Here is a 12,786-nt window from a genome sequence, read left to right as displayed (position 1 = left end):
TGCTGCGATGGCTGGGGCAGCTTCATGGTTCATGGACAGGCTCTTTGGGGCAGGAACCTGTTCTCTGTTGCCTGGGCCTGCACATGTGAGCCCTGTTTGCTTTATGCTGTTCGCCAGTAACAAAAAGAGAACCAAAGAGCCACAGCTGGTCACGGTGCCACTGCTGCTGCTTGGCGTGCAAATGAGCAGAGCTCACCCCACCCTAATGCCTGGGGATGCAGAGATTCCCCTTCTATCCACCAGGGAAGGAGGTGAGGAAGTCACACCCAGCACCTTCTGCATTCCCAGACCAGCACAGGCACCCCAAGAGAACATCTGTGCAGCAGCTCCCACCACGAACACACTGCAGTGCCAATGTCCCCTCCACAGGGAGTGTCCCCTGCCACCTCAGGCCCCTCCTGTGCCACCTCATGCCAGGCAGAAAGATGCTTCTGCCACCTCCCAGCCCTTCCACTCATCCACAGCACACTCTGGGAGCCAAAGGGAAGTACTGCTCTCCAGTTCTTCTCAACTAAAAATAACGATTTATGGAGGTGAGTTGCTCAGTCCAAAGGAATCATCTAACTAACAGCCTGTTGCCACACGAGCTATTGTGCCCAGACTTTCTCCTCCAGACAGCAAAGTAATCTGTGCAAACATCTGGAGCAAGATATACGACGGTAAATGTGAAAAGCAGTAAATGCCTTTTGGAAGAGAGAGATCCTCGTATTTCAGGGCATAAACTGAATTCTAACAGCTGGGGGATAAGGCCAAGCTTTCTGTGAAAGCAACTCCCCCGGGTCTCATGTAACCACAGACACTCCAGCACTTTCCTGGGAAGCCTCAGAGCCTTGGGGCTCTCACCAGCAGAGCCATGCCTGGAGATGAGCCTGTGGGTTTCGTGCTGGCACCCTTCCCATGTGATGCTCCTATTAATAACTCCAGAGGGCTCAGCCACAAGGCTCCTAGGAGCCAGCACTAAGCCACTGCTGATGAACTACCTTTGCAGGGTCGTTTTCTGAATAGCCCTCTGTATTTACCAGATGGCTACAGTGAGCATAGGGAAAGCACCCAGAGCTTTGGCTGTGCTCTGGTCATCCCTGCTTTTGCTCTCCCCAAGGCTTTTTAAGGCAAATAACACCCAAATTGTTGTGAGAAACCCACCACTGGAGCATGATGGTGCTGCAGCACCACTGAATCTTCTGCAGACTCAATTTCTTTGCGTGTCAGATCAGCCTGGGATGGAGGAGAAAGTGTTTGATAACATGGCAAGGTTCTTTGCAAACGTTCACTTTAACTTGGTATCATCTTGAAATCTGGCAAGAAACTGTTGAGTTGGCCCAGAGACATCTCTCTGGTGTAAGGCTAAAACTCAGCAGGTCAGAACATGGAACACTAATCCATATGGAGAATGATGGAGGCACTCAGTGCAGCCTGCACAGCAGGCTGGCTGGGAGCCTGCTAGGAAAATTGCCAAATACTGTGTTATTTTTTTCGTTTAGCTCTCTGCTATTTAAAGGCAGCCCTGTCAAGAACACAGCCTAAAGCATCCCAGTCCTGCTCTGCCAGAAATGCTGTGCAGAGGCAGCTCTGGGCTGCCTGCAGTGGCCACCAGATCTCAGAAACCTCAGAGGGACAAGGAAGGTCTTCTTCTCCCCAGGGATATATGCAGGGACATGATGATCCCCCTCCTGGACAGAATGGGACAGCAGGAACCCCTGGGCTGCTAACTGAGACAGGACATGCCTTGTTTGAAGCATTTTTCTGTTTCAGGGACAACGGTGGCATCATGAGGACTGAGCTCTGATGTTTTCAACCCACCCCAGCCATCCTAACCATGCTGTCCTGTCCTTGTGTACCCTCTACCTACCCTTGTGTAGAGAAAAACAACATCCGTGCTGAGCTGGATGAGCTTCTTGCTCACCAAATGAGGAGGGGGATCCCTCCTTTGTGGGCAGTGAAGAAGCAGCAGCCCTGCCCACAGGGCAGCCACCCAGCCCTCTGGACGCTCTCTGCTGGGACCCCTGGGCAGGTGACTGCAAGGGACAGCCCAGTGGTGGGCTTGATCACAAAATTAGGGTGGTGACCCTGCAGGTGAGGTGATCCACAGTGGTGTGGGGAATCTGCAGGGTGTGCTTCAGTGCTGGGATAGACACAGCCTGGACATCTTCAGAGAGTCTGTGAATCACGAGAGCTGGCAAAACAAGATCAGGACAACATTCCTGTCTTTTCTATTAACTCTTCCAGCATCTTTCAGGAAGAAGCAGTTGGACCAGAGCTTGTGAAACCCCTCAAATCTGTCAATTATTTCATCAAAGCAGGGGTGACCTGCTCCTGCCCATAAACCCCTCACTGTGTCAGAAGGGAAGAGGAATCAGTGTCACAACTTTTTTTTTCAATCTTTCCCCTTTCTCACCCCTTAGAAGCCAGTGCATGTCTATAAAACCTCCTTAAATATTCCTGAATCCCTGCCAGATAACTTCACTCTTATCTTAGGAGAATATAATAAAAAATAAATTACGTGCCCAGCTATTTCCTTCCCCTCCAAGGTGCTGTTCGTGCTGCTCCAGTCCCAGACCTCTGCTGCTCCCTCTGCCAAAGGCTGCATCTCCACACCAGCACCATGAAGGTAACAGGTTTCTTTTCTCATGGGGAAGTATTTTGATCTGCTGTTGTAAAGTCTCCAAGGGTGACCTAAGGATTTCTGAGAGGCATTTTATGGACTTTAGGACATGAGAACGCGCTGAAATATCAGCTTTCAGTAATGCTCCTCAGCTTCAAGGAAGAGAGCTGCCTGGAAACTCACCAAAAATTAGAACAAAAATCATCACCTGCCACCCCTGCATTCAGTACCTATAAAAGAACAGGATTTATTGTCACTTCCCCAAAATAAAGACTTACCCATGTACCTCAGGGTAACGTAAGATGAAACCTCACACTTTGGCAGCCCCCCTGTCCCTCTTTGCACACACACATGGCTCCTCAGGAAAAGCAAAGGCTGCTGCCCAATTCCAGCATGACCAAACACTCCCAACCCTCTGCCACAATGAGAGGCTGAAGAACCAGGAAGAGACATAAATACCATTCAAATGATATAACACAATCAGGAGAGGGGAAAACTCCACAGGATGTGCCTCGGAGCAGCACAAGCAGCCCAGGCTGCCTCTCTGCCCATGGCATCTCCAGTCCTTGTCACCCACAGGACAGAGCCCACCCTGGTGCCTGGGGAGCACGGCTCCCACACCCGCCTGCAGACACAGGCGTTCCAGCAGCAGTTTATCTGACTGAGAGCCAAGACTCCACTTACTATAAATCAACAATAACTTGCTGACTTAAACAAGCATCTGTTATTTACTCTGGCTGCACAAGCCAGCCCACTTGGCTTGACACAGAGCTGGTGTGCAGCAGAGACAGATCTGCAAATGATTTACTTGGGGGAAATATGTGAAATTTATTAACTATTATTTGACTGCCATTTTTGGCAACAGGATATTGATGTCCCCTGTGGCATAGTTTCTATTCTTCCCTGAACCAGCGTTGGCAAGATGGCTCCTGGCACATTGGAACGAGGGAAATATGACTCCAAAAAGAGGCAGAATAATGATAATTGTTCTAGAAGCAGCATTCTGACAACAGCAGGTGAGGACCCCTAGCCTGGGACCTCTGCTCCTAGAGGGGAGAAGTTGGGCACAGGGGAAGGTCATGGTGAGATGGAAGCTCCATCCCCAACTCTGCTGCCAGCTCTCTCCCAGGGACACCACAGCTGGTGACACCAGCTGCCAACAACGTGCCCACGAACCACAGAAATTGTGTTAGCAATCAGGAAAAACAATGGCTTGTGCTGGTTCATCTCTCCTGACAACAATCCTGATGAGTGACTACAAGTTCATTACATTGCTGGACAGTTCATATTCCACAACAGACTCTCACTGCTGCCAAAGAAACATGACTCTGAACTGCAGGTAGAAACCAGACACTGCTGGGGCACAGCCTAAGGAAACATTCTGCATGTTCATTCTCATGGAATGATGGGGAAAAGACCTTGCTGTTGGGAGGGAACATTTGGGCTCACACTTATCCCTGGAGAGCCTGGCACTACAGAGCTGGACATGAAGGAGGAGTTGCTTTCTCAAGGGCTGGGGAGAAGGATCATGGATCCCAAGGTCAGAGCAAGGCTACTGATGGACAGATGGTTGTGATGTTTTGTGGGCAGTCACAGAAGTGACCCTCTGAAAGGGATGCAGGAGAGGAAAAGCCTCCCCTGAACTGGGAGCTGTGCATCTGAGATCACAGGTGGGCTGATGGGAGCTTACAGAAAAGCAGGATTTGGTGGCTTCAGGGTCTCATCAAGAAAATCATGGAATCACAGAAGGGTTTGGGTTGGAAGGGACTTTAAAGACCATCTTGTTCCACACCCCTGCCATGGCAGGGACACCTTCCACGAGATCAGGTTGCTCAATGCCACTGAAGAGAATTGAATTTTGGCAAACCGGTTTGGTGGATACTTTCTGAGGGCAATCTGTAAAGTGAAATGACAAACACAGGACAGAGAAATCAACTTATCCTTGATTTTTCTCCTTTCCTGTTTTAAGAGATCTTAGAACACCACCACAGTGTGTCAGTGACCTTCCCTCCTCTCTGTCCCCATTACCTTCAGCTGCCCGTTTGAAGAAGACTTTGCAGCTCCCACATGTGAGGGCTCCATAATGGCACCCAGATGCTTCATCTCCACAGATCAGGCAGGTCTTCTGAGGTGGGAAGTAATAGTCAATGGGCAGGACATGGTCACGGCCAGTCTCCAACCTGCAGCATAAAACAGAGAGAGAACAAGGGCAGGGTCAGAAAATGGGGTCAGGACAAGTTATATTCGCCATGGTCATGGCAAACCCAAATCTGCAGCAATGAATCAGCCAAGCACTGAGCAGCAAGCAGGTCTGAGCAGCAGCTGAGCCAAAAGTGGCCCTGACCATGCAGAGACCAGGCTGGATGCCCCTCCTGACACTGGCCACTGCGTGCAGTGTGTGACAAAGTGTGACAAAAGCAGAGTGCAAGGCTGCCAACCACCTGATGCCACATTAACCACCACACTAAGACGTCCCAAGAGCCTGACTCCCTTTCTCCAGCCATGTATTCCTCACACTTCCACACATCCAGATCCTCCCCTCTCAGCTGGTACCATCCCCTCCCCAAACTGATCTGATCTGTTTGATCAGACCCATGGACAAACTGCTTTTCCAGAGGGCATGGCAGGAGGAGAGTGGCTTATCCAAATCAGGAGCCAACATGTCCAGGCAGCACATTGAGTCAATTACTACAAATCACTTTTCCTGCAACCACTGGATGATGCAATTAGCTTTTAACAGTCTGCAGGTCACCGCAACTTTTGGGTAAGAATTAGATCCCCTTTCATTTCTGGCATTGTTTGTTGCTTGCAGGTGAGCTCTGAGAAATCAGGTTACGCCAAGAGTGAGTGTGACAAAGATGGGATTTCTTGGAAAAAAACTTTATACCTAGAAAAGCCTCACTGTCCTCACCTGGGAGCTGTGCAGATCCCCCCTCAGCTTCAGGACAGTAACTGGAGCAGCAATTCCATCGTCAGCCCTCATAGCAAAAACCTTTTGAGTGATTCCTCATCTCTTTAGCAGGAGCAAACAGTGACTCATCTATAGATGCAGCTCAACCACCCTTCCCATCCACCACCTCCATTTCCAAGGCTCTTCTTGAATTACTGATTAAATGGAGGAGACACAGCTGGCTGCACCATGCCTGCCATAGTCAAGTCCTGATGCAACCAACGTGTCCCCTTCTTGGCTTAGGTGGCATCCCACCCATCCTCCCGGTGTGACCCCACCACCCCATCTCAGGGCACTCCCACATCCTCCAGTTCATATGCCTCAGAGCTCTGGGTGCAAGGGGCTGCTGAAGAGCAGAAGCTGCTGAGGAATACCAGCAGCACATAGAAAAGCTTGGCTAAAAATATCTTCTTTATCCAGCGTCTTTTAGACTCACACAGAACATCCCCTTCTGCTAATGACCCAACACCTCTTTTCTCCTCTCTGTGCAGTCAGAAATCTGACAGTGCTCATTTCCCTGTTTCCATAAGGCTTCCATGCCATCCTCCCCATACTCAGCACTGTGTGTGCTATGAGCAGCAAGGCCTCTCACAGCAGGAGTCATGACAACAGACACAGCACCCCCAGAGGACCCTGGATTGTTTTTGATGATTAATTATCTAAAACTACAAAGCAGGTTCCCAATTGAGTGGCTTCTGAAACAAGGCTTTGTTCATGTATGGGAAGAGTTGTGCAAGTACAGAAACACCTTCCAGCAGGTGTGTATCAAGAGTACCCCATACACGTGTCCCTGCCAGGGATGGGGCTGGGCAGGGCTCCCTGCACACCCCTCCACGTTCAAACACCCCTGTCCCCACTGCCACCCATGGATGGAGACTGGAGGATGGTGATTCCTGGCCGTGGGACAGGCTCTTCCTGGGGTAAGGCTTGGCAGGGTGTGTGCACAGCCCCAGCACCCAGAGGGGTGGGAGATGGTGTTCCAGCAGGTGGGGAGCACCTTGACCACAGGCCCTGCAGCACCAGTGTGGTTCCCTGCCAGCAGCCACTGCCCAGAGCTGAAGCATCTGCCCAGGACTGCCCTTGACTTTAGAATTATTTTCCTTTTTACTTTTAGAGAGAGAATTGCAAGAAAATCATAATGGAAAGTGTTTTAGCAACTCAGTGTGAGCTATGCTAATGGTTCTCTTAACGATCCATTTTCCTGTTTCCAAAGAACATTTACAGGGTATTCTCAAAACGTGCAAGTAATCCATAACACTGGCCAACGAGCCAAAGAGGTGCCTGGAGAAGCTGCAGGGCCACGAGGCCAGCAGTGTCCTGGACAGAGCCCCAGGTGCCACCTGCCCCAGAGTGGCAGTGCCCAGCAGTGGCACAGCCCCTCACCCCCATGCAGGGCACAGGAGGGACACACACAGCAGGGGTGGCTCAGCAGCCAGCTCACCACCGGTGGCTCCGAAGCTTTGCTCTGGGTGGAAGTTTGTACTCCGTGGGGCTCTGCTGGCCCACAGAGACGCAGGAGGGCTGGGGTCAGACCAAAACCAGCCCTGAGTGCGCCATGGGGGGCTTGCAGTTGGTGCAATATATGGCAAGGGTCAGCCCAGCTGCAGGGGCCAGAGCAGGGTGATAGCACACCAGGGCAGACACAACAGGGACGCAGTGACGGCGGCGGCGATGCCAGACCAGGCGCACACCCCGACGGCCAAGGTCGCCACTGCCACCAAGGAGCTTGGTGGCTTTCAGGGGCAGGGACAAACAACCTTGGCATCTCTCCTACAGCTCTAGGATGGGTTTTACTCTCCTTTCAGAAGGGTTCTGTCAGGAAATGGAGGCTTTGCTGAGCTCCTGTCACATGCAAATATTTCTGGGGAGTATTAAACATCATTTTGCAATGCAAGCATTTGTTTGTCATAAGTTAAATTTCACCAAACAGCCACATTTCACAACACCCCCTGAAAGCCAAGACCAAGCACTGGTTAGAGAGGAGCCAGCCATTTCTCCCAACCCACAAAGGAAGTTTCCATCTCAGCAACAGCCAGCACAGGCTGCCCAAAATCAGCCAGGGCACAACTTTCCCCTTGCCCACGCCTTCCCACCCCTAAGCCAGACCAGGATAAAGTGATGGCAGCTGCCACACATCCCCAGCTCATCCAGCACAGGGGCCCCAGAACAGAGAGCCCTGGTGCCACACCTTGCTGCTTGAGTAAAGGGGTAGGGAGTTTGCACCTTGACCACGCTGTGTCCAAAACTCACAGGTCCGTGATGCTCAGGAGGGTGTTGAGACCAGAACTGAGGCAGCAGTCACACATGAATTCAGGGGACATAGAATCCTATCCAGCCATTTCATGTAATGTCATTTCTGAGACACTCTGATGTTATCAGGAGGAATCTCTGCCTTTAAAACAGCATCACCTGTGCATGACATTCTCTAATGCAATATTGAAACTAACTGGCTTCCCCTCTGTGCAGCAGCCTGGACGAAGGTGTGTGACTCCCACCAAGGGGCCAGACCCATGCTCAGCAAGGGGCACAGCTGCTCACTTCGGGCACATCCTTGTGTCCCCTTGCACTGTCATTTGGCTGCCACTTGCTCCAGCCAGAGCTGAGCCAAGCCTGCACTCACAGCCACCACATCACGCTCATCCAGATAACAAGGACTGCACGGAACTTTTAAAGCATTCATCTGTTAAAATGCTTTGAGCCCTTTTTTCTATAAACACACAGCCTTGTACACTGAATTAATGTCCTTTCTTCTAAATAGCCTTGAGTATGTTTCCAATCTGCCCGTGTCTTTTTTTCGCATGCAAAGGCAGTAGAGGCACGATAGCATCTGAGAGCAGAGCAGAGCAGAGCACAGTGTGAGCCCCAGACCTGGTAAACACACACGGGAACTTGATCATCACTGGATTTAAATAAAAATTAGCAGATGACAATGGGTTTTCCTAGCATCCCAGCAGTGCAGGCTGGCATGCCTGAGAGAAAAGCAAAGGTCCTCCCACCAGCAGCTCCCAGGAGAAGGCTTAGCTTTCCAGCCCAGGCACTGCCTCCCAACCCTGGGGGGTATACACAGCTTCCACAGGCACAGCTGCACAAATCCCCTCTCAAATCTCCCAATTAAACTCTAAAGTTTTTTATTGTCAAACGCTTTGTTTACTTATTTTGGCAGTTTATTTTTCACACAGCGGGTCCCCACTGCAGCTGAAGCCCTCACACTCCCAGCCCCTGGCTCTTTCCTCCTGCACTCCTCTGCTGTGCATGAAGGCTGCTCCAGGCCTGGAGCTGCACAGACTCAGTCCCTGTTTGTCCCCACATTCAGGAGACAGCCCCAGCCTGCCACCTGACCAGCTGAGGCACTGCACACCTATAAAAGGGATGGCAGAGCCACAGCACAATGCAGATTTCTGGGGAGTCCCTTCTTTTAATGGCCATCCTGGGCTCTCACCTTCCAGTCATCCATAAGGAAGAAGCAGAAAATGAGGTTAAAAAGGTGAAAGGTGGCAGGTTTGCTACTACCAAAGCCTGGGCAAAGCCACCCTGTGGCCTCTGCACCTCACTGGTGGCCACAGCGGAGGCTGCTGCATGCATTTGGTACAGCTGACATCAAAACTTCTGCCTCAAAGCCTGATGTCTAGCCAGGGGCTCAGGGAGCAGCTTAAATAAATCAGCTTAGAGAAGATGGAACACTTGATTCCCCCAGCCAGAGCAGGTACCTACAAAAAGAGACAGCACAAACGCATGGCAAGGTCATTTCAGATAAGAACTCGCCCGATTATGAAGCACAAAGGGGACAAAAAGCAAACGAGGAGCAGCAAGGCTGCAGGAAGGCTGCAGCCCTGAGGAGCACCCCCGAGGTCATCAGAGCCCTACACCATATCCTCCTGGTGACTGCAGAGTCACCTGGAGTCACCAAGGACAGGACCTTGGTATCTTTGTTGCATGGAGAACCCTACTTATTTCCCAAGGAAACGCTCTGTCCTGACTGATATTTATGCAGTTAGTTTAAGCCACTACACCATAATCTTCCATTTTCAAACCCGTCTCCTCTGCTGATACAAAGAAAATGTGCCTGTAAGGAAAATAATGAGATTCTTGATACGTATATTTTCATGCTTCAGGAGACATTGCCATGATGCCAAATGCAGATACAGGATTACAGCTCCCAGAAAAGCATCCAGCGTAGCACAGACTTGTGGTGCCACATACCAACATCTTTGCCTGTAGGAGAACTTTTACTTTTCCCTTTTCCAAAACCAGCCATGTGGCCCCCAAGGTCACCATGATCCCTCAGCACCCCCAGCTAACCACAGAATCTGGTGCAGTGCTACCAAGAGAAACCCAAAGTAGGATGATTCCAGTCAGTGTCACGTGGAACTCCAAATGTGTTTGGAATTTAACTTGGCAACAAGGACCAAGTGGTGCTGGTGGCCAGAGGTCAGTGGTCGGCTCCCAGCTGGACTGCTGAGGGATGCCAGGATTCATTCCCAGACTCAGATATTTAAAACACAAAATATTTTCCCCGCTTCCTTTGGCAGTGGAATTATTGCTAAGGAAACCAGTGCCGCAAATTCTGCATTTTTATTTCTCCACTGGAGGAAGCGCAAGGCGAAAACAGTCCTCCACAAGGGCGGGACCCGGCATGGAAACACGAGGAGACCACAAATACCACCATTTGGCACCCGACCAGGGAGGCACAAGGCACGAGCCAGCACTGGAGCCCTGGGGACAGACAGGGATGGGAGCAAGAAGCTGAACCCCATCTCAGGGAGAAGCCCCCCTCCCAGCCCTCTGGCAGTGGGGATGCCAGCGATCACTGCAGTGGTGCTGCAGCACTGGTCCCACAACTTTCCAGCAGAACTGGGTTATTTTTAGGCACATTTATACCAAGACCAAACCTTTGCAGAGACACAGCTGCAGGGGCATAAAAATCCTTTGCCTTATTATGTCTGGGAGTGCATACAAGCCCTATCTGCAGAATTTCCCCTTAACTCTGCTGGCAAAGCACTGAGTTTCTAGAGGAGACTTCACGACTTGTGCAACAGTATCATCTCCCCTCGCCCTCCTAGCGGATCGTGCTGTGAGTCATCCCAGCCGGCATAAACACGCTAATTATACTAGGGTTGCACATATTTAATGCCAGGTCTCCCTGGCACTCTCAGCCCCAGTCTCAGCAGAATAGGCAACATAGGAGCAAATTCTCCAGCAACCCACAGCCATTCCCTGACACCTACCAGACCCTCCTGTGGGCATGGGGGGTCCTCCCTTCACCACAGACCCACACTGGAGCTTAGACTGGCCCTGCTGGGCAGCGATGTCCAGAGAGAGCCATGGCACGCCCGGGATCAAAGCCCTGCCCACTGCCCACTACTCCTTTGCTGTGCTCTTCCAAGCAGGCGAGGAATGAAAGCAGCCAGGAATCATTTTCTTTCAAGCCTGCCTGCAAACCAAAACACAGATGCCACGTCTAATTTTAGGCCTCCCAGCCTTGAGAGTGTTCTCTGGAGTCTCTGAGTGAGCAGTGAGATAGTCAGCTTAGGACACGCCGTGGCTGTGCACCCGCCTTGACCCCAGCCCTGAAACGATAGGAGGGCAGGGGAATAGCAGGAGGGCACAGCTTGGCCAAGAGTTAACAGATCATTACTGATCCCAGGGGATCCTGCAGGACATGCTGAGCCCCCTCCATTAGCTGAAATTGAGGGCAGAGGGACTGGCCAGCCACCCTGCTAACCCCAGGCTGTCACCTTATCCCTGCTGGATCTGACAACTGCTCCAACTCGGGCCATAATCCAAGGGTTTAAACACCCACATGGCAGAAGGGAGGGTGAACTGAGCAAGGAGATAATCACTGCCTCCTGCAATCTTAGCTTCCATGTCGGCTCAGCTCTGTCCAGCCCTCAGCACAGCTTCAGCAGGATGTTTCGTTGTGCAGGCTCCCCAGCACTGTGCTCTGCTTCCTCTTCAAACCACCCCCAACACGGCCCAGAATCAAGGACCCGGCCCTTGGCACAGGCTGTGCTGTAAACAAGAATAGAAATAAAGTCCCTGCGCTGCTATTGTTTTTCTAACCATTTAAAGATGCTCCAGGGACTTGGAAGCAGACTGAGAAGTAATAGATTTCTTTGTAAGGGGAAGATCCTATTAGGAAGGGAAAAGACTTTTTGACCACAGAGGACACGTGAAAACAAAGCCAATTACAGAGAGCCGGAAAAACGTAATCCATGTGAATAGGGTGAGTTCACTGGGGGGATGTCACAGGTTCTGGAGCACAGGAGCATGCACAGGGACAAAGCCCAGGGCCAGCCCAGGGGGGACACAGTCTGCACTGGACCCATGGCTCCAGACACATGTCACCCAGCTCTGCCCTGCTAACACAGCTGGCACTGCCAGGAGAGGGAATGGGGTGAGCTGAGAGGCATGTTCTCCGTGTCTGAGCAGAGAGAAGCAGCAATGCTGAGCCCACAGCAAGCCCTGGGCCACCTGCAGGGGTTTGTGGAGCTCCAGCCACCTCTCCTTCCTGCAGGTGGCACAGAGCATGGTGTCCATCCTCCAGTGGGAATGCTGCAGGCCCCGGGGTGAGGGATGGGGATGTTCTTCATACAGAAGAGAACACACACATAATCCACACAGGAAGATGATGAAAGCCCACAAATGTGCACAGGCACACACACGATTCAAGAGAAACAGTAAATCATTCTAGCTCTCTTTGGAGGGGGATTTAATTTTCCAGTTTTCTCATTGCTTCCCAGATGAAAGCAACTAACCCAATCCAAACCAAAATTCTTTCCCTGTATTCCCCTTTCAAGAAGAAAGTGGAGTTGCTGAGATATCCCATCCCAGCCTTCCCAACAGCAGGTGAGGAGATGTGCAGACGCTGCTCTGCTGATTGGCACAAGGGGGAGGAGGCAGGAGCCTTCACAAGGGAATTTGTGATACAGAAACTTGTGCCTGCACTCTGTTCTCAGCACACAGGCCAAGGTCAAAGTGTTTTTTCTGCCATTTCTAACCAGCAAAGAAGCTAACACAGCTAAAATATGTAACAGCCAAAATGCTGAGGGCTGGTAGAAACACCAGAGAAAGAAGTGTTGTGTCATCTTGGGAGAGACAAGAAGCCCCCTCTGTGCATCCCCAGTCAGAGAGAGCACAAGGGGAAGGAAGCAAACTCCAGGGTTTTCCCACTTCATCCCAGGGATGGAACACATCCTCTGTAAAATGTATTTTGGAGATCTGCAGTCTCCTCTCT

The 12,786-nt window shown here is 51.1% G+C and overlaps 1 protein-coding gene across 1 annotated transcript in view; it reads right to left on the bottom strand.

The window, feature by feature from the left end:
* Positions 1-12,786, bottom strand: part of AR (androgen receptor) — a 39,369-nt gene that overhangs the window by 16,851 nt on the left and 9,732 nt on the right. Inside the window, exon 2 of the mRNA XM_085060610.1 lies at positions 4,631-4,782. Coding sequence (XP_084916736.1) covers positions 4,631-4,782 — 152 coding nt within the window. The remainder of the gene's footprint in view (positions 1-4,630; positions 4,783-12,786) is intronic.

Source organism: Lichenostomus cassidix, chromosome 4A, assembly GCF_008360975.1.
Source record: "Lichenostomus cassidix isolate B80296 chromosome 4A, HeHo_3.0, whole genome shotgun sequence".
Classification (NCBI taxonomy): Eukaryota; Metazoa; Chordata; class Aves; order Passeriformes; family Meliphagidae; genus Lichenostomus; species Lichenostomus cassidix.
Note: the sequence above shows the minus strand (reverse complement) of the source record. Positions and strands in the feature narration are given on the sequence as shown.